Here is a 22,739-nt window from a genome sequence, read left to right as displayed (position 1 = left end):
GAAAAACGCTTCTGAACAAAAGACATCGCTCGACGATTTCCGTCTGATTATTAATAAGCTTATTCTGTCTGTTGTTTCTGCAAGGAACGAACGGAAAACAAAGGTATGTTACAGTCACTTGACGAAAAAAATTAAATGATTTACAAGGGAACGGGCTGTTAAATAGGATTCATTTGTTGAGTTTATAGGCTCTGTCGTATGTGTGCGATCGTTTATCTGACGCATCGTTTCATAACGCGGCCCTCAAGTCGGACAAGTCGTTTTATTTTTCCCATCACATTTAATCGGTCACCATAATGCAAAATTGCATTATGTCAGCACTTTGAAGTGGGCTATAGACCGAATTTCACATAAGTTCAGGCACTGACTGATATGACCATACTAACTGTTGTACCGACTACTTGTACACAAGGAACCATTAGATTTTACTGTATAGATTTAGAGAAAATGTCATTTGAAAAACGTACACATGCATATTCTCGCCTTTGTAAAATTGCATTATGTCAGCAAGTGGGCTATAGACCGAATTTCACATAAGTTCAGGCACTGACTGATATGACCATATTAACCCGTGTGCTGACTACTTGTATACAAGGAACCATGTTATTTTACTGTATAGATTTTGAGAAAATGTCATTTGAAAAACGTACACATGCATATTCTCACCTTTGCAAAATTGCATTATGTCAGCACTTTGAAGTGGGCTATAGACCGAATTTCACATAAGTTCAGGCACTAACTGATATGACATACTAACTGTTATACCGACTACTTGTACACAAGGAACCATTAGATTTTACTGTATAGATTTAGAGAAAATGTCACTAACTGATATGACCATACTATCTGTTGTACTGACTACTTGTACACAAAGAACCATGTGATTTTACTGTATAGATTTAGAGATAATGTCATTTGAAAAACGTACACATGCATATTCTCGCCTTTGCAAATTGCATTATGTCAGCAATTTGAAGTGGGCTATAGACCGAATGTCACATAAGTTCAGGCACGGACTGATATGACCATACTAACTGTTGAACTGACTACTTGACCACAAGGAACCATTTGATTTTACTGTATAGATTTTGAGAAAATGTCATTTGAAAAACGTACACATGCATATTCTGCTGGCCAATGGAGTCGAAGGTCCGCACTGGCGGCCAACTTGCCACAGTCAGCTGCTCACCCATAACACTGTGTTGACTTGGTAGTGGGATGTACTTTTTAAATAACCTTAACCACCTTGCTACATTTTCAAACGGTTTGTTTTGTTATAAACGTCAGAGATGTAGTTACGGCACTGCATACTTGATACTGATGAATAATTATGTTAGATTCTAAAAAAATTAAAATGTTCTAAAATTGGTACAATATTTATAACCACGTTAATAAGGTTTGTAAGAAACCCAACCGTTGGTAAAACGGTTGAAAATGTAGCAAGTTATGGTTATTTATAAAGTACATGTACCACTACTAACACAATGTTATGGGTGAGCAGCTGACTGGCAAGATGTCTGCAAGTGCGGACATTCTAGACGCCGCCAGCGAGTGTTCTATATATCTACACACGTAGGTGAAGGGTTTTATTTTGAAAACGTTGCGAGATACCACCCAAAGGCTGTTTAGAGTAAAGGCGCACGAAGATTTTGTGTGACGGCTGGCTTAACCGCGGATGAACGAATGGCGGCTCACTTGACCGCAGTATTGCTGGCTACCATGCATGCGACGTGACACGCATAGCACGAGTGGAATGAATGCTTGTAGCACCCAAAAAAGACACCGGCTCGCGTTCGGGAGCCGACTCCCATCATTCACTTAAAAGAGCCGGCTCTTTGAGCCGACACGTTCGCGAACGACCCATCACTATGTTGAGGACAGCCATGGAGGAAGTAAGAGGTAAGCGTTTCTCTGATAAATTATTAACTATCAATACATCCCACGCGGTCGGTACCTATGCAATATTCGTCATGCGTTAAGGATTTGGTAGGTAAAAATAGCATCTTTTTGGCACGCTTAATGGAAAGCGGGCGTATCCGAAAGAGCAGTTATGATATGGGATGGCAGATTAGGGCGATGCTAGAACCGCCGCTTGTTTATCTTTCAAAGACTCTTCTTCTTTTTCTACAATCGGTGTTGCTGTAATCTGACTTTTGCTTTGATGTCACTTGAACTTGGAATGGTCTTTCGTATTGTGGCTGCAGAAAACAGAATATGTTTGCAACCCGATGAGAATGTCCAATGCCTCATTTGTTGTTTGCTTTCCAGTTTTTACATTAACGTGTGCTGTTCAAAACTATGCCTGGGGGAAGGCGGGACTGGATAGTGAAGTGGCTAAACTGGTACTTGGCGGAGACCCACTAGCTGTCATTGAAGAGGACAAACCGTATGCAGAGGTGAGATGGAAGTCAATCTTACAGCTTTAGTTTAGTGTGGGGCTTGAGACATGAGCTGCTAGCTTGACTTTTATTTAATTTTATCTCAAACGTTGAGCAAGGTGGTACACACTGCCCTACAATGGAGTTGTTCATTGGTCCACATAAAAAAGGAAAATGATTGTTCTGAGCACATATTAGACAATTTCTTTCCACAAAAAGTGTCTTGATTTATAGTTTTCAGTTTGTATTCTTTACTGTAGGCTAACTAGTATGTCCTAGTCATCTACTGATAAACATAAATGTGCCATAATGTGTTTTCTTTGTTCCTCACTTTGTTCCTTTACCTTTCTTATTATGATTCACTGGAAATGCATGCTCGGAAAAAAATAAACTGACTGGAAGACTGGAAGTTTTCGTGATTCATTTTTAACATAATCTGTGATCTGTCCTCTAGCTGTGGATGGGGGCCCACCCTAAAGCCGATGCTAAGATCAAGGATAACCTAACAGGCGAGACCACCCTGGGCCAGTGGATTGCTCAGTTCCCAGGCTGCCTGGGATCCAAAGTCAAAGACACCTTCCAAGGCCAGCTGCCTTTCCTCTTTAAAGTGCTGTCGGTCAACACAGCCTTGTCTATTCAAGCCCATCCCAACAGGGTAAACACAAACACATAAACACACACTAAATTGGAACATGTGTCATGTATGTAGACACACACACTATATGGTGGTGCATTGAAGATTTTGTGACTGATGGTCTCATGCTACTAAACAATCAGCCATAAAACATGTACAATTTGCAATACATTCATTGTGTGAGTGGTCGGTAGTTTCTGTCCAATGTACATCTTTGTATCGTTCTCTTGGTAACCCGGGCAGGAGTTGGCTGCGCGTCTTCATGCTCAGTTTCCAGAGCACTACCCCGATGACAACCACAAGCCGGAGATGGCCATTGCTCTCACTCACTTCCAGGGCCTTTGTGGCTTCAGACCAGTGGAGGAGATCCTTGGCTTTCTCAAATGTGAGGCTGAGCTATGAGTTTTAGACATTGACCATGTACCCCCTGATTGTTTGATGGTGTGTAATAACAAGTTATTTGCTGTTAAAATAAATCAATGTGGATGGCAGCTGTCCCGGAGTTCCGTGCACTAGTGGGCAACGAGGCAGCAGAAGAGCTACGGTGCGTTACGGGAGATGCAGTACATACAAGACAGGCTCTGAAGAAATGCTTCACCCAAATGATGAACTGTGAGAAGAAAGTGATTGTAGATCAACTCGACATGCTAATGAAGAGAGTCACAGGAGACGGTAAGGACACAATGATTTTGTCTCTCCATGTGACACTTTGTGGTTTTGGAGTTGGAGCTTTTTCGGAACGTTTTTTTGGGAAATAGTTTCATACAAGTTTACTTCCCAATCTGCCTGTTTGGGCTGACTGATATTTTATATTTCCATTTTCAGCTGCAGCAGGGAAAGACACTTCTGAGTGTAATGGAGCTCTGCTGCTACGGCTCCACTCCCAGTACCCAGGAGATATCGGTTGCTTCTCAATCTACTTTCTCAACTATGTGGCCCTGGAGCCGAGCCAGGCCATGTTCCTGGGGGCCAGCGAACCCCATGCATACCTATACGGAGGTCAGTGGTGTCTCCTGGACTAATGGTCCATCTTATTTCTTTCATTAACATTATTATTAGTTTATTTGTCAGGGATATTGCAGTGCACATTATGCGCTGCAATATAACAATCACAATTACACAAAATAACACACAATTATCACAGTCATCACAGTGACTGGCTAAAAGTTGTTTTGCGCCCCTCTGCTATGCAGTTGCCACCCACAGCTTCCCTTGTGGCCACTCTCCTTGTATTTGTTTTTGTAACAAAAGGACAAAGTACAGCGAGAGCGTGATTATTTGCGCAGTTAAAAGTCAGTTTAAGAAAAAAAAATAACTTAATGAAGCTGTCAACTCATAAAAGTTTGTATTTATGTACAATTAAACAGTGTTGCCACATTGTTGGTTTCTCATCCATTATTTTCAGTGTCTGTTTGTATAACTATATGATCGGTTTGACTGTTGTCTGGGAGGCTTGGCCCCAAACATTAACACAGTAGGGTAAGTGAGAGAGTATCATAGCATGAAAAAGCCGTAAAGCTGCCTTGACAGGTATGTGATGCCTTATCATTCTGAAACAGTTCAGGTTTGTCCGGACATTCTTGCCGGTTTAGTTAATGTGTCCATTGAATTTGAGTTGGGAGTCCAGTCATCCTCATCCCTCAGCAGTATCCAGTATAATGGATTATTGGTTTATGGACTATTCTTATTTTATACATTTTATTTTCTATGCATATATATTTTTTATTTTAATTTTACTTCCTTCAGTGCTCTTCATTGAAACCATTTAATATATGTGATTGTGTAACCCTTTTCATAGCAGCTGGGTCAACTTAACTGATAACTTTCTTTTCTTGAACTATTGAGTAATGCATCTTTAAGATATGTGAACAATACAGAGCCAATATGTCTCTCTCTCTCCTGCCCTCTCCCTAGACTGTATTGAGTGCATGGCCTGCTCGGATAACACTGTGCGCGCTGGATTGACTCCAAAGTACATCGATGTGAATACGCTGTGCGACATGTTGAACTACACCCCGGCTCCAGCGAGCACCAAGTTATTTCCACCCGTCAAGGATTGCTCCGACCCCTTCGTGTCCATCTACGATCCCCCTGTGCCAGACTTCACTGTCATGAGGATACAGGTAATGAATTGCTCCTCGTGGAAGTCATCGCGACTCAGGGAAGCCATGGCACCTTTTGAGAGTTGCTTATTTGAAAAATGTATCATATATATATATATATATTACGATATCACAAATTTTGTTCCAAGTGACCAAAGTGCTATATTGCTATTGCCATTATCCCTTGCTTATTTGCCAATCTATTTTCTTAAAACATATTCTTGTTTCATATATTTTTCTCCCCTCCACCTCAGGTACCAGCCTCAGTAAAACAATACACAGTTGCTGCTTTGGACAGTGCAGGAATCCTATTGGTTGTCGAAGGTGACGCAATAGCCACGTCTGCAGCTGCCCTCTCTGACATCACGCTGAGGCGGGGCACAGTCCTCTTCATCTCAGCCAACGAGGCTGTCTCCCTTCATGTTACGGCCCAATTGGGAATGACCATGTTCCGAGCCTGTTGCCTGCTGTAGTTGCTAGATTGTGTTACCTTTTATCTATTGAGGAATTTCAGATTTTAATATATTAAATATTACTTCCAAACAAACAACAAATGTTTATTTGGGTTAGTTATGGATTGATTTTGATTTTATTTATTATTCACTGGCATATGGCCAACAAGGTAATTTCACCAGTCTTCTCTAATGATAAGCTGCTTATTGCCTTTTGGTTGAAAGTGTAGCTTCAAGGGCATCACTGTCTACTCTCACCTACTTGTCTTTAGCAAGCTCCTATTGATTCTGCCAATGATAGTACTAGTACCACTGCCTGTGGCCCCCTTCGCCCTCTCTCTCTGATAGTCGCGGTTTGAGAGATGGATGCAGCAGATCGCAACGTCTTTTCTGCGTTATGCATTGCACGTTACCCTGGTGTATTCCAATCCTATCCAAGAAACCAAATATAAAATGTATTAAAGTTCTAATAAATGAAAAGTTAATATTCGTGGTCAAGACTTTATTGCATCCGTGATTGATTTATAATGGTCTCGTTTTCCAAGGCCAGAACATTAAGAAGGTGGAGGCATATAAATACCAAGGAGCCACCATTTACCACAAACTATACCTCCTAACCAACACTGAAACAATCTTCTCAAAATGTCAACACCCCTTCTTTCTTAGGAAAGATCGGACTTTGAGTTTGCGCTGTTTCATAATGTCCATCACAATTTTTCCTCCTGGTTCTGTCCCATGTGAATCATCCATCAAACCCTTAGGATTGTAGAGATAACCATTCTACATGCCACCTAGCTGGATGCCACACTTCAACTAGGAGACTTTTACTGGGCACCTGGTAACAAACTACACGGGGTGGTGTGGTTGAAAATCCAGGTTATTGAAAGTTTTTCATATAATGATACATGTTGCCATGGAGGAGATCTCTCCATGAGAGTGTGGAGATGGCTGGTGTAAGATGGTGGGAGCAGTTGTAGGTGAAGTAGTTGAGGGTGCCCTCGAAGCAGTTGAGGGTACAGTGGAGGCAGTTGAGGGTACAGTTGAGGGTGCCGTCGAAGCTGTGGAGGGTGCCGTCGAAGCAGTTGAGGGTGCCGTCGAAGCAGTTGAGGGTGCCGTCGAAGCTGTGGAGGGTGCCGTCGGAGCAGTTGAGGGCACAGTTGAGGGTGGCAACGAAGCAGTTGAGGGAGCCGTCGAAGCAGCAAATATTTTCAATAAAGGCTACTGTCGATGTCTACCAAGATGGGTAAAGATCTATAGTAAAGACGACTATTCCTGTCTATCAAAGTCTGTCATTCTATGGCCCAGTTCAGGGAAACATTCTGACTCTCACTCCATTCCCAATCAATACCTATTTATTTTTTACTGTAGTTTGTTGTCATTTATTTTGCATATACCTTCCTGCTAGCCCAACCATATTACTTTTCTTTTCTTCTGTTTTACCATAACACTATCTGTGGATGTTTACTTCAAAGTTGAAACTAGAACACTATGCTAGTGTAGATGGAGTATGCGAGGAAGCATATATATGAACCAAAAATTATATACTTTATTTTTTTATAAAAAGGATGTAGCATATATAGTACATGAATCATCAATTTTAAATCTGGGCCGGTTATATTCCAACAATTTTCAAGCTACAACATTTTTATAAGAGAAGAACAATTATAATGCCCCTGTAGGAATTTCCTCAACACTTCCAAGGGTCAAATTTGTGGAAAAGTATCCACTTTTTTGTGGAAATGTTAGTGAGACGGACAAAGCTTTACAACAAATAATTGTCCCGGGCTCCTATAGGTTGCTACCCGTCTCAAGTGCTCAAAACAGAGGGAACTATTTCTGGATATAAGTCCGCTGCCACTGGGTTTGAAACTGGATGCTTGGGTTTGACTATGGTCTCCAGTGTGAAGAAATGTCTACTTATCAGTTGCGATGTAGGCTGAAGCGCCCAGTAAAGTGCTTGCAATGACCGAACGTCTTCTAGTGCATTGTGTGCGTCGTAGTCCACACCCAAAAGCTCCCGAACCAGGTTTTCTTGTCTAAAACTCTTGTAACCATTGTCCTTGCAAATGTCCCTTGCAAGTGGAAGAGTGTCTAAGCACCCGGTAATTATCGACTGGAATTCAACTCTGAGGTCGAGTTCGTCCAGTGCCCTGAGAAGTACCGGGCAATCAAAGCGGCGAATATTGTGCCCAATAAGTATAGGACGTCCAAGCATGCGGAGAAAGGCCATAAATGACAGGACTACATCCTTTAGAGAATTTGTGAGCACTGGTTGGCGATTGAGGAACAATCTGTGTCTGCGGACCCTGAAACCGGTTACTTTGGCCGCACGGCTCTGCATTCGACACCTGGGCACGGTGTACAAGTTGATGGAGTTACATCCGCTCACGGCTGCTAACTGGACTATTTCACACGCATGACCTGCCGATACAACACACACACACACACACACACACACACAAAACAAAACGCTGATTCAACCAAACGGTTTGTCGTTAATGGTACAAGATTGAGGGACAATATTCTCACCAAGTCCAGTTGTTTCCAAGTCAAAGAAAGCCAACGAACGTTTTGCGTGTTCAGCCTCCATCGATTTCTCTAACGATAGTTTTAGTTCAGGGCTTTGGTGGAGCATTATATTTGGCATTTGCATTTAGTGTGAAAAAGAGTATGAAATTCAATTGAATTCCTCCGCGTGTTGATAATAGCGAGTATCTATCTGCGCATGTGCGGTTAAAGCTGTTCTTTGTGCCATATTGATACGACGCAAGCAAGCTGCCCTCTCCGACTAAAATAAAAGACTAATAAATAACAACTAACTCCGAGTAGGCCTACCCCATTCAAATATTATTTCTGAAATTGTGTTATTATCAAGATAAGACTAGACAACTGGTTATTCAACTAGGTTCTGTTTTCAATGCTACATAATTTTCACCTTTCCAAAAAAATGTAATTTTCAAAGATGACTTTTGATGCTTCGTGTGGCTCGTTGGTCTAGGGGTATGATTCTCGCTTTGGGTGCGAGAGGTCCCGGGTTCAAATCCCGGACGAGCCCGTCTGTTTTCTTATCGCGTTTGTTCAGTAAATACAGTTCGTCTATACCAGTCATTACAGTCAAGCTTACTAATTTTTAAATACAGACGAATACAAGTATTATACATTAAGTTATTGATTTGTGCGGATATTTATTTTGGAAGTTGAAAGGACCTCTTCTTAGTAAAACTACAACTCCCGCTAGGCTTTGCATCGGCCAATGTAGGTAGGCTTAAAGCGACGGTAAAAGCATCTTTTAATCGCTTCAATCCCCAGGCTCTAGAGTTTTCAAGATTACTAGCCTGACAGTTCATGTTCGCCCGGCATAAATGACGTCCTGCTGAGATAAATGATTTAAGAATAGCGATTCAGCACACTGAACAACGATGACCATGGATTTAAATTCCATTATAGATCAACTGGAGACCGGTGATCAAGACGTTGCATTGGTTGCCCTGCAGATATATAACAAGGAGGTAAACATCACTGTTTATGTAGGTCTACTAGCTGTCACGTTAATCTGTTTATGTTTCCTACCTTATCGCAGCTGAATTGCTATCTACACGCAATATGCCTATCGCTTATTTTACAATAACTCGCCTCAATGCAGGGCTATTTTATGTCGTGACCGTCTGGCCCAATCTATTCTGAACCGTTCGAATGTAAGCGCAGTTAGGTGGGCAATAATATTTCTAGCCCAAGTCCGGCGTTACTTTGTGTATTTATTTTTTAATGTCAACGGCATCACCACTGATTCGAATGCAACGGTGATTAATCTCCTGCACAAAGTATGGCTTCTCAGGTGTTGGGCTTATGCACTTTACTAATGATGATCTTATATGCTATAAACAATTAAGGAGCAGACACGTCAGGCATTCGCCCCACTGGTTTGGTCGTGGATTCCATGTAGTGGCTATAATATAAATTAATTAGGCAAGAACTCATGAAGTCATGGTAGGCCTACAGTTAGCCTACTCGGCCTCTGTATTCTAATTTAACTCATTAAGCAGTAGACAACACCTAATGCATCCCTGCAAAACCCAGCTGCATCCCTGCACCTTACACGAAGACCTCACGTGACGATGTGGTGCCTTTTGTAAACTTCTTCCGCTGAAAAAAGTGCTTCCCTTGTTCAAGATGAAGGTCGAGCTTTAATTTCCCCTAGATTGAGCAAATAAACATTACTACAAAAGGCTCTGCAATTTTCAGGTCACCTTTTCCACATATATCTGATTAATTAGAATTATATTTTAAATCTAAATCTTGAATCTAAATCTACATTTTATATCTGTATCCTAAGCCTAAATATAGCCTACATCTTATATCAAAGTCTAAATCTTACATATAAATCAAGATCTTTATATCAAAATCGAAATTCTGTATCTTGTATCTAAATCTAAATCCTAAATATACAATTTAACGACTTGCTCTATCCCCCAAAATGTCAAATTCTTGCGATTTAGCTAGTTGGCCTATTTTACAAGTGCTGTTGCAGCCGAGGTAACAGCCGCTCGGTAGGTCTGGTCTACAGAGACAGTAACTGCGTTTCCTTCCCCCTGCTTTTATGCGAATTTTGAAGTATCGAATCAGTAAACGGTGATGGAAACACCAAAATTCAACTTTAAAATTTGACTGACGATTCGACTGACTTCAACTCTGCTTTGCCATCACGAAATAAATAATAACCAAATGTCTTTGCACTCCCTCAAACATCTGTAGATGTACATAAATACTAGGGGTGTGTATCTCTCCTTTATAGGACGATCCGATACGTATCCAGATACATGCGCTACTACGATTCAGGGACGATATGAATATGGAACGATTGATGCGATTCGATTCAATGTTCTAACGATCTGGTGCAATTTGATGAATACCAATCAGATCGCTCGACCAATCAGATCGTTCCGATCAGTGACTCATATTTATTGAAATGAAAATTTGAATCAGTTCTTTGAGATCACCACTTTAAGGTCTTAAAGCAGACTAGATGAGCTGTCCAGAGGCTAGCTAACGATTAGTAGCCGAGTTAAACACACTCCTCTTTTAGCTTTGTGGCAGTGGATTAACCAAAAGGATTGAATGCTTTGTGTATACACAAATAGACTAGCTGCGGACTAGCTGCGGATCAGTTAAATATCTACTCTATCTAGAAGGCTCCTAGCTCATCTCTGAAGCAAGCTTAGAATGATTCTTCCATTGCATGCACGCACGCACTTGTGCTGTGAAAATTACAGCAAAATTAAGGTATAATAACCGCAGTATCATCAGTATCAACTGAAAACAAAACAACCTACCTAAACTACCGCTAGTTTGATATTCAACTTTTTTTACCCTTTGCATAACACAATAGTACCAATTTCTTACAGATTCATTTTATTTTAAAGACTGTACATTTGGCGATATTGTCAGTATGAGTATCATAAACTATTTTGATGACTTTACGAATAAAGGCTTTGAATGTCGAGCTGTGATGCTTATGTTTATGGATCGGGTAAAAAGTACATGCAGCAATTAGCTCCCTTTTTACTCATTTTAATTTTATTGCACTTACAAAATGGTTCGAATTACTAGTGTAACAGATATATGTTCTACAGTTGTGTTTCAAAGTCCTGTTAAAAATTACACTCGCCCATCTGTCAGTTAAATCCTTCATCACCCATTCCCCTCTTCTCTTATGTCTCTGATTGCCTCTTCAACAGAATAGCCAGTGCTTCGCATTCAACAAGGATGGGGAGTCAGAACGAGAGGTGTGTATATTAACTGTTAAAAAAAGTTTTGGAGTAAAAGCAAAAGGTATACAAATAGTACACATTACACATTGCATATTCTAAAGATTCATATCCAGATGTTTTCATTATGATAGACTTCCATGAATTTAAACACTAGTCTGATACAATTTAACAATTTAACCACTGCAATTGATTAACAAAAATTGCAGGATGTATGGAGAATACTTAGCACTTGGAGAACACCAATAATTCTTCATTCTTCAATAAGACACTCTAACATGACATTGCATGAATCATCTATTGCTACTTTTCTTTTCAATATGACATATTAGCTAGACTCATAATATATACTATTTTATCTGTCCACTCCTACTAAAGATTTTCTGATTATAATTCCTTTACACTCCTACCTGTGTTGTATCATCTTTGTCCCTGTGCCTTCTCTGGGGCTCCAGGAAGGAAAGCTATCGGAGGTACTGATGTAGAAGCAACTAGTTAGAACGCTCATAGACTGCAGTTTATTTCTGAAAATGCTTCTTTCTTTTTAATGATAATTAAACATGAAGATGTCAAATAAGAGTAGCAATGTGGGAAAAAGGCATGAGTTAGAGTTAGATGAGTTCGATTTGGACATCAGTATTATTTGACTGAAAGTGACTATAGAGTGGAAATGATTGAAGTCCAGTACCCGCTGCAGAATCATATAGCTAACATCATAGCATAGTGAATGGACAGTGTGTTTTGTCTTCAGCGTCTTGGGAAGCTGGTGCTTGGCTTCCTGACCAGGGAGCTGCAGCCCTCCTGTCAGCTGGCCTGTGTGGAGACTGTGCGCATTCTGTCCCGGGACAAGCACTGCCTGGGGCCCTTCGTCAGCCACTCCGCCATGGCCACCCTGGCGGCCATAGCTGGCATCGGCACTGCAGAGACGGGACAAGCGCAAGGTAAAATAATATGTATTTATTTCGAATGAATTGAATGTATTTATTTCGATTTTTGCCACTTATTATGACATTTTAACTGTATTGGGCTTACTGTATGTGCCGCTTGATATTTAAATTCAAGATTTTGATCTCCACCAGGAAATAACCATACAAATTTAATAAGAATTGTGTTTCTATGTTTTTGAACTCTCCAAAGAAGGTGCGGAGGAAGGGCCAAATGTGTCTGTGGGAGAAACAAAGTCGCCAAACAATGCGTCGGAAAACCCAGATGTGGAAGTAATCGTGGAGGCGCTCAAGTCCCTCTGCAACATCCTGCTGCACAATCACACCGCACAGGTCCCTCTCTTTCTGTTCCTCTGTTTGGTCTCTTTAACCCATGGCTTCAGTCAAAACATCCATTTAAACAGCACTCGTGACTTTGTATAAAAAAAAGTACAATCTATTCAGATTCTGAATCAATTTCTTATTAGGTGGTAGCGGAGGAGCTGCAGCTCATGAAAGGCATCGCAGAGAGGCTAAAACAGTGTCACGACCCCACATGGACCCACGAGGTATGGATGGTACACGCAACACAATAAAAGGACAAGCATCACTCCTGGTTTCTATGAATAGATGAGTGTACGGTGTGGCCAGTAGATTGCTGAAGGGATGATTTTGGTTTAGATAGGACTGATATACGAGATGCAACCTTATGTCCACAATTTAATAAAATGCATTGCAATTTTATAATTGTTTCTTTATGATTTAAACAATCTCTTATCACATTCAGTCAGAAGTTATCTCTATTTTATGTCACTTAGAATCATTATCTCAACAAAAATATATTTTCTGTTCATCTCTCAACACTGCAATATATATCAACATTTAATATTCCCTCCCTGCACAGGTCCGTTTCTTTGACCTGCGTCTCACCTTTCTGCTCACGGCTCTTAGAGTGGACGTCAGAGCCCAGCTGGCCAAAGAGCTTCATGGCATCAGCCTCCTCGGTAACAAGTCTACCTCACACATCAGGGTTCACCATTATTCATTACTGAATGAATAATGGTGCACACATTTCACTTTGCACACATTTCATACAATCATGAAAACATAACCTGTACTGTCTCTTAGGTTTTAGTCTAGTTAGTGTGTGTGTGTGTGTGTGTGTGTGTGTGTGTGTGTGTGTGTGTGTGTGTGTGTGTGTGTGTGTGTGTGTGTGTGTGTGTGTGTGTGTGTGTGTGTGTGTGTGTGTGTGTGTGTGTGTGTAGGACAAGATTGAATATTGTTTCTCCTTACAGGTAACCAGTTGGATGCCACATTAGGATTGTGTTGGCCTGATACCTTTGAGAGTGCCCGGGCGGGCTCAGAAGGCGTTCCTCCAGAAGAGCTTCCTCCTCTCAGCAGAGAGCAGACGGAGCGAGCCATGGAGATCCTAAAGACTCTGTTCAACATCACCTTCAACACTGCGAAGAGCGAGGTCGACGAGGTGATTATGGATGTTTTATTTTTATCTAAACTTTATTTAACCGGGTATTCAGATTCAGACTCTGCTTTATTGGCCAGGTTTGCGTAACAAACAAGGAATTTGACTTCAGTTAACCCTTTGCTCTTGAAATACAACACTCACTTAACCTATTGTTAATATTTAAAAGAAAACACAAAACAGAAAGAACAGTCCAAAATATAAATATGCTGTTAAGTATACAGTATAACAATACAATATAATATACTAATTTGTAAAAAATAATATACAATAACAATATAAGAGAGGTAAGAAATTATGCAATCTCAGTGCAGTCAATATACGGTCAGAGATTTAAGATTTCAATATAAATATAAATACAGTGCAAGGCAGTTCAGTACGTCAACAAAGCTAGGGTATGCAATTTTGAGAAACAAGCGAGAGTAAGCTAGATTTTGAAAGTATCCAACCAGCAACCTTCCAACATTCCCAAGCCAATGCCCCAAACACATCAGTCGGTAGCTCGCTAGCTTTAGCAGTAGGTCTGTCTATCATTTTGGTAGACTCCAGTCATGCACAATGAGTGCACTGGCAGAGCAGCACAGGTAGCCGGTAGGGTAGGGAGGCTGGCACGTTGGCAATCCAATCATTGAATTGACCATTTGATTTATTGATTGCTGTCTGGATGTAAAATAATGTAACAAATGTGAAAAATTGCTTCTGACAACAAATGCCCCACCCCAGCCTAAAGGTTATGTATGCAAATCCCTGATTTAGAAAGAGAACTCGAAAAGGAGAAAGAACTGAAAACTGACGTTTTTGGTTCCATAGGACTATGTGTGAGCGGTGGGGACAAAGGCTCGAGCTAGGGTGAACAGCCAATAGAAAACTGCCCTCTGGGAAAGTGTTTATTGTTGGAAGTAGCAGATTACGCGAGGCAACGTAACCAACCAAATTGTTTTGGCTCCTAATGGATCTCTGGGTATTTGCTAATATTGCCTTCTAACATTGCAACTCATTGTATATAACATGAAGTAAGGCCTCCACCTGCTGGCACATAGTCAGTTGGCTAAATCTTTGTGTAATATTTAAACTATTGTGATACAAATGTATACACTGAAATAACACTTTGCCTTGAGGAATTACACTATGAGCTTAAGGTAACTATAATAGTCTATGGAAATGTATCATAAATGTCAATCTGTGAGGTGTTTGTGCGTGCATATGTAGGAGGACGCTGCAGAGTACAGGCACCTCGGGGCCATACTGAGGCACTGTCTCATGAGCTGTGCAGATGGAGAGGAACGCACAGAAGAGTTCCATAGGTGGGCCCCCCCACACACCCCACATGCTTCTACTGAATCTGGATTCTCAACTTCTTGTAACACATTTGTGGTTTGTGTTAGATTATACATAAGCGAACCCACCATAACTCTAATGTCAAGCTCTCAAATGGACAGGAACCCCACGAGAAAAAACACCCTGGCTAGTGCAAGATAGATACTGATTGACCTGTATCCAACTTAAGTAAAAAATCTGCTTCTGATTCCAAAATTATCTCCACACGTGTAATCAGATGATTTTGTCTTTTGTCTTTTGTCTTTGTACATACAGTCCTATGACTAACTAACTATCAGCCTGAAAGAAATGTCAAATGTTATTCCTCTTTTAATTGCATCCTTTCCATTGGCTTTACTCAGCTAGAGGCCATCTTGGTTCTAAACTCTAGCTGCTAAACGCTTCTTCTGCAGCCACCTAGGAAGTGCTTGGGACCAAAATGAAACCATCGGAGGAACATTGCTCATTCCTTTGCATCCAATCGCTACTCCAAAGTTAGCATCAAATGTTAAAGCAGGGAATGTAGTGTCCCTTGTCCAGTGATATAGACGATGCATAAAAAAGCCCTGTGTTGAGTTGTGGCTGTCTTTTTTTGTTTTGAACCAGTCACACTGTCAACCTTCTCGGCAACCTCCCGCTACCCTCTCTGGATGTGCTCCTGATGCCCAAGGTCCAGCAGGGATCCATCGAACACATGGGAGTCAACATGGATGCCGTCCACATGCTGCTAGACTTCATGGAAAAGAGACTCGATCGAGTATGTTGTCTGCAAAAGAGCATGCACATTGTCCGTGCAAAATGTATTTTGAAGTGACTGGAATAGTGGCTTGAACATTTAGCCAGCGTCTGTGCACAAGGTGCTTGAGAACGTATTCTTATCCTACTGTCGCCCTCTATCCATTCATTACTCCCCTTTTTTGTTTTTGTGTCATTCCAATAAGAACAATAATGGTAAAAACGTGTCTATCTCTTAGGGAAATAAGCTGAAGGAGACCCTCCTTCCTTGTCTGAATTTGCTGACCGAGAGCGCCCGGATCCACCGGGAGACCAGGAAGTTCCTCAGGTCAAAGGTCGGCAGCAAGTTGGCCATACCTGTCGTCATTTGATCCTCCCCTTAAAACGAGAGCTGGGTCTCAGTATCAAGAGGGACTTCGAAAAACCTCGATATTTAGGAAGCTTCGTTGTTGTGTACCTACTTTGTGAAAGTGTTTGAAGTGTATTCGTCTGTATTTTTGCTACTGTGATAAAGGCCTATACCGTGTGTTTAAAATGTGACAAAATGCTAAAAGTGACGAAATGTTGAAACACCAGGAGGCCTTGTTTAAACGCTTTAATAAAGCTGTGAGGAGTGGGCTGAAATTCCCAAAAGCCAAACAAGGTATTCAATATAATGACTGTAACTCTCACGTAATAATATAATCGTGTGTGTGTGTGTGTGTGTGTGTGTGTGTGTGTGTGTGTGTGTGTGTGTGTGTGTGTGTGTGTGTGTGTGTGTGTGTGTGTGTGTGTGTGTGTGTGTGTGTGTGTGTGTGTGTGTGTGTGTGTTTACAGGTGTTGCCTCCACTGCGTGACGTGAAGAACAGACCCGAGGTCGGTAGCTCCCTTCGGAACAAACTTGTTCGCCTGATGACTCATATCGACACAGACGTCAAGACATGTGTGGCAGAGTTAATCTTTGTGCTTTGCAAAGAGAGCGGTAAGTTTGTCCTTTTATGGAAATATTAGTTTCAGACATTTTGTTGCTCTTCCTGTATAAAATAATTCCTTCATAGATCTATAATGTCTGACACTTTTTTGATACTGATTCTGAAGCACTTACTTTGGATGATAGGATAAATAGTGACGTTTATATTTATTTATGGTTGCAAGCAAAGAAACTAGAGCTGTCAGTTAAACGCGTTATTAACGGCGTTAACGCAAACCAATTTAAAAAAAAAAAAAAGTTTTTTTTCTTTTTATTTTTTTTTCTTTGGCTCAAAACAAAGAAGCAGTAGCCTGACTGCTGTTCAAATGACATTTGTTCAAAGCAGTCGTTTAATTGCACTATAGGCTCTTTTTTTGTATCGTCCTGTTTTGATCAGTATATGCCAATGTTGTTATCAATAAAAAATCATTTGCACAAAACAAGCCGATGCACTTCACCATGTTGATAAGATAATTAAAATGAGAAGAATTATGGGACAAAAAAATCAAGGGATGTTTAGCATAGAAAAAGAATTTGCGATTAATCGCGATTAATCGTGAGTTAACTATGACATTAATGCGATTAATCACGATTAAATATTTTAATCGCTTGACAGCTCTAAAAGAAACCATTAAAAAATAATGGATACAGAAAGATCCTCCCAAACAAAGCCTTTTTTGTTACACCCATGTCAATAAGCAAATGATTATGAATGCAAAAAGAGAAGGTTTAAAAATATTGGGAGTTATGTAAATGTTTCCTAGTACGACAAGTAACTGTGATATGAAGAGTATTATAAAAAAATAAATAATAATAATGTATGATGGATGTAATGATCTTGCCATATTGAAATGGTGCCATTGTTTATGCCTGTATTCTAGTGTCGAGGTTCATCAAGTACACAGGCTACGGTAACGCCGCAGGCCTGCTGGCTGCACGCGGGCTGCTGAGGGGGGCGGGGGACTCTGGCATCTACTCTGGTGACGAGGACTCTGAGACGGAGGAATACAGAGAGGCCAAGGCACTGTAAGTACCTGTCTGTCTGTCTGCAGGTCTGCTCTGTATATCTTTATCAATGCCCACGGGACACACACAAACATATAAATATAGAAAATATTCATGCATCTAGGGCTGAACGATTTGGGGAAATAATCTAATTGCAATTATTTCAACCAATATTGCGAATGCGATTTTTCTTTTTAAAATTCCTTCTGTGTTATTCACTAAACAAGCGATAAATAATTGTATAGTATGACCAACACGATATTGGAAGCAGTCAACATATAAGATACTCTTTCCTTTAGGCCAGGCCTATACAGTATGTTGAGATTAATTGATACAAGATCTTTGTTTAACTATTGAATTGTAAAAGAAAAATAAATACCAACAACTTGCTGATCTCCAGGCAGTAACTCACAAATCCTAAAAAAATAAAATAAAATAAAATCACCCCAAAACAGTATCTGTCATAGGTGACATATTCTCTTCCATTCTCTCCAGAATCAACCCAGTGACAGGCGTGGTTGAAGAGGAACAGTCCAACCCCATGGAGGGAATGACAGAGGAACAGAAGGAGTATGAAGCCATGAAGCTGGTCAGCATGTTTGACAAACTATCCAGGTAAACACAAACGCTATCGCACACACACACACACACACACACACACACACACACACACACACACACACACACACACACACACACACACACACACACACACACACACACACACACACACACACACACACACACACGCACACAATGAACAACCAATGTTATTGGTTATTAACCCATTTTAAATATTAGTAGGAAGAAATTCAAAACTCAAATCATTGGCACCTCCACATTAGCCGATTGATTATATGTGGTTGAATGTGCTTTAATTTCATCGCAATTTTCTTTTTAAACAAGTGTTGCCTAAGAAGTACTCAGATTAGCATTGAACCGCTTTAATGGATACGTTGGATACATATCCATTGGATACGTTTTTGACAAAGTTAATTGTATTGATTGAATCACTTCTCTAATCTCTCTCTATGTGTTGCTCGATTGGTCGGTGACTCTACAGGAACAATATCATTCAGCCGATGCAGCTGGGAGGGGATGGTCGGATTACTGAATTGAACCAGGATGACATGCAAAGGCTGGTCCACAATCCACATGTCCAGCCCCGGGCCCAACCACCTGGCTCAGACAGCGATGAGGGCAATTAGTCAACACACTCAGGACGCACATGAAGATGCATGCAGAGAGGCTCACTCGCACACTCACAGCCGTCTTATCACACCGTGAGGACCACTGAAAGGTGCTTGATGGGATCCAACCTTTCTGAAGGGTCTGAGACATGATTTGAACTGCTAAATATATACTAAATAGATTTGAACATAAAAATGACTTTGAAAATCCAAAACTCGCTCATAAATCACAACCTGACTTTTTTCCCCTCCAGGGGACCAGTCATGTTTCAGGACGGGTCATCCACTTCTCTATTGGCATATATCAACACCACTATTAGTAATTGAACAATTCATGACAAGCCTTTAATTTAACTAATGTTGGTCCCCACGGCATGAGTGATATGTTGGGTTATGAAGCCACCAGGATAGAAAAACACACAAACACGCACACAATGATCATTTGAGATACATGCTACTTCTAAAATGATAAATATTGAATAAGCCATAACCCATGCAAAATGTTGGCATCTACTGTACCTGTTATAACTTTAATATTTTGAACAGTACTTTATCCTATATCTATGAGTTGACACATGAATCTGTTCTAAAAAAACTTTTAAAGATCTGTTAATGCTCTGTGTAACTCAACAGGTTTTGTGCAAAATGTATTAGCTTTATTCATATTTTATTAAACTATATTTAGATAGTCAAAGTATTTTTCCTCATGGATATGTGGCATCACAATCAGTTTTTTAACATAGAGCGAGAAATATTGTATTTGAGTTGTAATGGAAATGTGTTGCATCTGCAGAATGTGAATGAAAGACTGTTTAAAGATCATTTATATTTAATTTAACCATTGATATGATCATTGTAATAATTTTTTTCCTCACCAACTTACCTAACAAACCAATGTGGGCTGTATTTAAAGTAAAAACTTCATATTAAAATGTTGTCTGTCATTTTTTTACAAGATGGTTACCATGCTGTGATCTAGTCTGTAGGTCTGTCTTTTAAACTGGACATTATTAAGTCAGTGCACTCTTCAATTGTGTGAATATTGACTGGATTAGTAGGATTCAAAGATTTTCGTTTTTCATTTGAGTGTCTTGGTGATTTAGATAGTTGGACAGTGGACACGGGTCTCTTGGTTCTTCATTTTGTAGGCAGAACACTTTATCTCTCTTTTACTGGCTTTGCTAGTTTCTGAATATACACATTAGAAACTTAATTAGTGCTGCAATTGTGAAACTGACAAAAGTTTTTTAATGATCATCCAGTTGGCGATTAAGAAAAAAAAATGGATTTCTAAAGCAATACAGAAATGTTTGATATTTTGATATTGCCTAAAATAAACTTGACCAAAATGATTGTTCAACATTTATGACTAGCTTCTATTATGAACTTTATATAAAGGTATTGTCAGCACTATAAGGGGCCCTCCGCATAATAATATCTATTGAGAAATCCCTTTTATTGACAATTTTTCCCTTGTTACGAAGAAATAATTAGGCTGTACGTCACTAGGGCCTTAGACAAACAATAACAAACGCAACATCCACAAGGGGAGCAGAATAAATACAAGGCAGAACAGAGCAAAGGTATTTATTACATGATCGTTAATAGGCTGACACAGAGTGTGGCATGATAAAGGGTAACCACCAGAGGTCCACTTCAATCTTCTTCCTTCAGATACACAGGCAGGAAGGACAAGCCTGGATGCTAGGGCTGCAACTAGCGCTGGTTTCCCCTCTGGGTGTTCTGCTTGGTCCCTCCCTCCCTCCCATCCGGCCTTCCACCCCCTCTGGGCTCTAGTCTTTCTTCTTGTAGTCCTCCAGGTGAGCCAGGATCCAGCCAGAGGGACCAAGGATGGTGACCACCATGACGGTCATAGCTATGGCCTGCTCCTGCAGGGAGGACATGCACACAGAGAGGTTTATATCCCTAGGGCTATGCATATCTTCTTATACATTCATCATTTAGTCATTTAGAAATATTTCTAAATGAGAGTAAATGCTGGTCACATGTTACCAGATTGCAAAGGGAGGTCGGCAATATTTTGCTTTATCTGTCAGGCAAGAAACAAGTATTCATTTTATAATGATCCATGAATTCCTGAATTGTATGCATTAAGCGACTAATAGTGGCACCCCGCATGTGAAATTCATATTTCTGTATTTCTTTGAAATATGTTGAAATAGTGTCAATTATAATTTGTAATTATAATTGACACTATTTCAATATATTTCAAAGAAATTCAGAAATATGAACTTCTTCCGATACTGTTGAGAGCTTTATTATGCAGCACTTGTAGAAGGCTTTGAGCGACAGTTGGTTGGGGGATAACAGTTGATAACAAGTAGCAACGTCACTGTGCCAATCAAACACTTGACTCGATTGTTTTAGGATGCTATCCTCAGCACTCTGTTGACAATCCAATTAAAAAGGGCTCAGTGGTAAAATTAGGCTAAAAAGGCTACGAGAAAGCAGTCTTGTGATCAACTGTGTTAAAGCCATGATAGGTTGTGAAGATATGTTTGTCAAATCAGTGGATAAAGAAACTATTTGTTTCGACAATATCCTTGACATATTGTCTTTCTCTAGTTAGTGTGGTTGCAAAGCAAGCCACACTATTGTTATTTAACACATATGTTTGGAATTTGAATGTTTTAAATGACTTTGGTCAGTGACAATGGGTAGGCTATGCTGTATGTTGTTACATACGAAAGTATAAGAGGTTGTTTGTTGGCAGGGCAGTATTGATGCATTTAAAAATACAATGAATGAATGAAGTAAAAGGGGTTACACATATCTGACATAAAACGTATAGGCTTAGGCTAGCATAGCCTACGTTTAGTTTGTCTGCCCAAAGCAAACCAAGCAAGGCAAAGCAAGGTCATAGAAACTTGGCACAAGTTCAAGTGGGCAGCGTTCTGCAATCATAAACCCAAGTCACCTGGTAATGTTCTTTAAAATAGGACCGAGAATGTAATTCATATTAACTAATAAATTACCGATTTAATGTAGGCATATGCCTGGATTAAATTCATCAACATTTTGATACCCACGTTCTATTTAATTATTGTTCTTCTTGGTCGTGTCGACCTACGTCTACGTGTGGGAATCGAGATTAATAATGGTCGACCGCACTTGTGTCGCAAGGAGACATGATAGCAGGGTGCTATTTCTGAATAGGCCTACAGACCGCGCACGAGCTACGCAGTCTGCGAAAATGTTTTTATGCTGTCCTCAGATAGCCTTGAGGTATGCAACACTTCACGCAGAAACGTAGGATATCGACGACTATGGACTAAACTACTTTTTGTAAACGATCAATATCGTTACAGCTACGCACTATCCGTGCTTGACTTCGCCCCTCAGGCTACAGGCAATAGACATTACACTTACCCCAGCTGAAATGTGGTGTTTGGCAGGTTTAGAATACAGATTGGCCCTCTGGACCAAGTTGGTCACTGAACGTTTTAAAAGTGTAACAGAGAAATTCAAAGTTGCCATGCTGCAAGGGTGTTGATGCGTCCGCCGTCAAATAAGATTATGGAGTGGCTAAGTGAAAGTGTGTGAGAGTGCGTGTAAGAGTGTTTGAAAAGTGTGTGTGTGTGTGTGTGTGTGTGTGAGAGAGAGAGAGAGAGAGAGAGAGAGAGAGAGAGAGGAGAGAGAGAGAGAGAGAGAGAGAGAGAGAGAGAGAGAGAGAGAGAGAGAGAGAGAGAGAGAGAGAGAGAGAGAGAGAGAGAGAGAGAGAGAGAGAGAGAGAGAGAGAGAGAGAGAGAGAGAGAGAGAGAGAGAGAGAGAGAGAGAGAGAGAGAGAG

General features: G+C 40.4%; 4 protein-coding genes and 1 non-coding gene across 8 annotated transcripts; 3 read left to right on the top strand and 2 right to left on the bottom strand.

Moving 5' to 3' along the window:
- The first annotated feature begins 1,706 nt into the window (after positions 1-1,706).
- On the top strand, positions 1,707-6,066 carry mpi (mannose phosphate isomerase). Of its 2 annotated transcripts, none has more exons than XM_060060789.1 (8): positions 1,707-1,899; positions 2,269-2,396; positions 2,833-3,033; positions 3,256-3,397; positions 3,505-3,684; positions 3,844-4,011; positions 4,927-5,135; positions 5,369-6,066. In XM_060060789.1, exons 1-8 carry the CDS (start codon positions 1,758-1,760, stop codon positions 5,585-5,587), a joined length of 1,389 nt encoding a protein of 462 aa, XP_059916772.1. In that variant the 5' UTR covers positions 1,707-1,757; the 3' UTR covers positions 5,588-6,066. The 2 variants fall into 2 exon arrangements, with proteins under 2 accessions (XP_059916772.1, XP_059916771.1); XM_060060788.1 differs by having other exon boundaries at positions 1,710-1,899; positions 3,838-4,011.
- A 1,219-nt stretch (positions 6,067-7,285) lies between these two features.
- Positions 7,286-8,344, bottom strand: LOC132464432 (uncharacterized). The gene is made up of 2 exons (XM_060060791.1): positions 8,096-8,344; positions 7,286-7,987 (listed from the first exon to the last, which is right to left on the bottom strand). Exons 1-2 carry the CDS (start codon positions 8,217-8,219, stop codon positions 7,374-7,376), a joined length of 738 nt encoding a protein of 245 aa, XP_059916774.1. The 5' UTR covers positions 8,220-8,344; the 3' UTR covers positions 7,286-7,373.
- A 205-nt stretch (positions 8,345-8,549) lies between these two features.
- trnap-ugg (transfer RNA proline (anticodon UGG)) lies at positions 8,550-8,621 on the top strand. Its single transcript has one exon. It is a non-coding gene; the product is annotated as a tRNA-Pro (tRNA).
- A 193-nt stretch (positions 8,622-8,814) lies between these two features.
- Positions 8,815-20,379, top strand: ric8a (RIC8 guanine nucleotide exchange factor A). 3 transcript variants are annotated; one of them, XM_060060786.1, is made up of 15 exons: positions 8,815-9,075; positions 11,302-11,349; positions 11,787-11,804; positions 12,083-12,272; positions 12,472-12,608; positions 12,743-12,823; positions 13,159-13,258; positions 13,550-13,737; positions 14,944-15,038; positions 15,658-15,808; positions 16,026-16,121; positions 16,603-16,747; positions 17,617-17,761; positions 18,236-18,355; positions 18,804-20,379. In XM_060060786.1, the coding sequence occupies exons 1-15, from the start codon at positions 8,986-8,988 to the stop codon at positions 18,946-18,948; spliced, it is 1,749 nt and encodes a 582-aa protein (XP_059916769.1). In that variant the 5' UTR covers positions 8,815-8,985; the 3' UTR covers positions 18,949-20,379. The 3 variants fall into 3 exon arrangements, with proteins under 3 accessions (XP_059916769.1, XP_059916768.1, XP_059916770.1); XM_060060785.1 differs by having other exon boundaries at positions 8,816-9,075; positions 12,469-12,608; XM_060060787.1 differs by lacking the exon at positions 11,787-11,804 and having other exon boundaries at positions 8,816-9,075; positions 12,469-12,608.
- Positions 20,380-20,503: 124 nt separating this feature from the next.
- LOC132464433 (cytochrome c oxidase subunit 8B, mitochondrial) lies at positions 20,504-22,524 on the bottom strand. The gene is made up of 2 exons (XM_060060792.1): positions 22,321-22,524; positions 20,504-20,819 (listed from the first exon to the last, which is right to left on the bottom strand). Exons 1-2 carry the CDS (start codon positions 22,426-22,428, stop codon positions 20,724-20,726), a joined length of 204 nt encoding a protein of 67 aa, XP_059916775.1. The 5' UTR covers positions 22,429-22,524; the 3' UTR covers positions 20,504-20,723.
- Positions 22,525-22,739: the final 215 nt, after the last annotated feature.

Source organism: Gadus macrocephalus, chromosome 9 (assembly GCF_031168955.1).
Source record: "Gadus macrocephalus chromosome 9, ASM3116895v1".
In the NCBI taxonomy this organism is placed as follows: Eukaryota; Metazoa; Chordata; class Actinopteri; order Gadiformes; family Gadidae; genus Gadus; species Gadus macrocephalus.
The sequence above is the reverse complement of the archived record's forward strand: the minus strand, read 5'-3'. Positions and strand labels throughout refer to the sequence as shown.

Excerpts from the sequence above, each read along its gene's own strand:
- mpi (XM_060060788.1), top strand. The coding sequence starts at position 1,758 with ATGCTTGTAGCACCCAAAAAAGACACCGGCTCGCGTTCGGGAGCCGAC. Across the intron at positions 1,900-2,268 it reads AGCCATGGAGGAAGTAAGAG|TTTTTACATTAACGTGTGCT; the intron begins GTAAGCGTTTCT and ends TTTGCTTTCCAG. Across the intron at positions 3,398-3,504 it reads GATCCTTGGCTTTCTCAAAT|CTGTCCCGGAGTTCCGTGCA; the intron begins GTGAGGCTGAGC and ends TGTGGATGGCAG.
- LOC132464432 (XM_060060791.1), bottom strand. The coding sequence starts at position 8,219 with ATGCAAATGCCAAATATAATGCTCCACCAAAGCCCTGAACTAAAACTA. Across the intron at positions 7,988-8,095 it reads CTTGGAAACAACTGGACTTG|GTCATGCGTGTGAAATAGTC; the intron begins GTGAGAATATTG and ends TTGTATCGGCAG.
- ric8a (XM_060060785.1), top strand. The coding sequence starts at position 8,986 with ATGACCATGGATTTAAATTCCATTATAGATCAACTGGAGACCGGTGAT. Across the intron at positions 15,809-16,025 it reads TGGAAAAGAGACTCGATCGA|GGAAATAAGCTGAAGGAGAC; the intron begins GTATGTTGTCTG and ends TCTATCTCTTAG. Across the intron at positions 18,356-18,803 it reads ATGTTTGACAAACTATCCAG|GAACAATATCATTCAGCCGA; the intron begins GTAAACACAAAC and ends GTGACTCTACAG.
- LOC132464433 (XM_060060792.1), bottom strand. The coding sequence starts at position 22,428 with ATGGCAACTTTGAATTTCTCTGTTACACTTTTAAAACGTTCAGTGACC. Across the intron at positions 20,820-22,320 it reads AACACCACATTTCAGCTGGG|GAGCAGGCCATAGCTATGAC; the intron begins GTAAGTGTAATG and ends TCCTCCCTGCAG.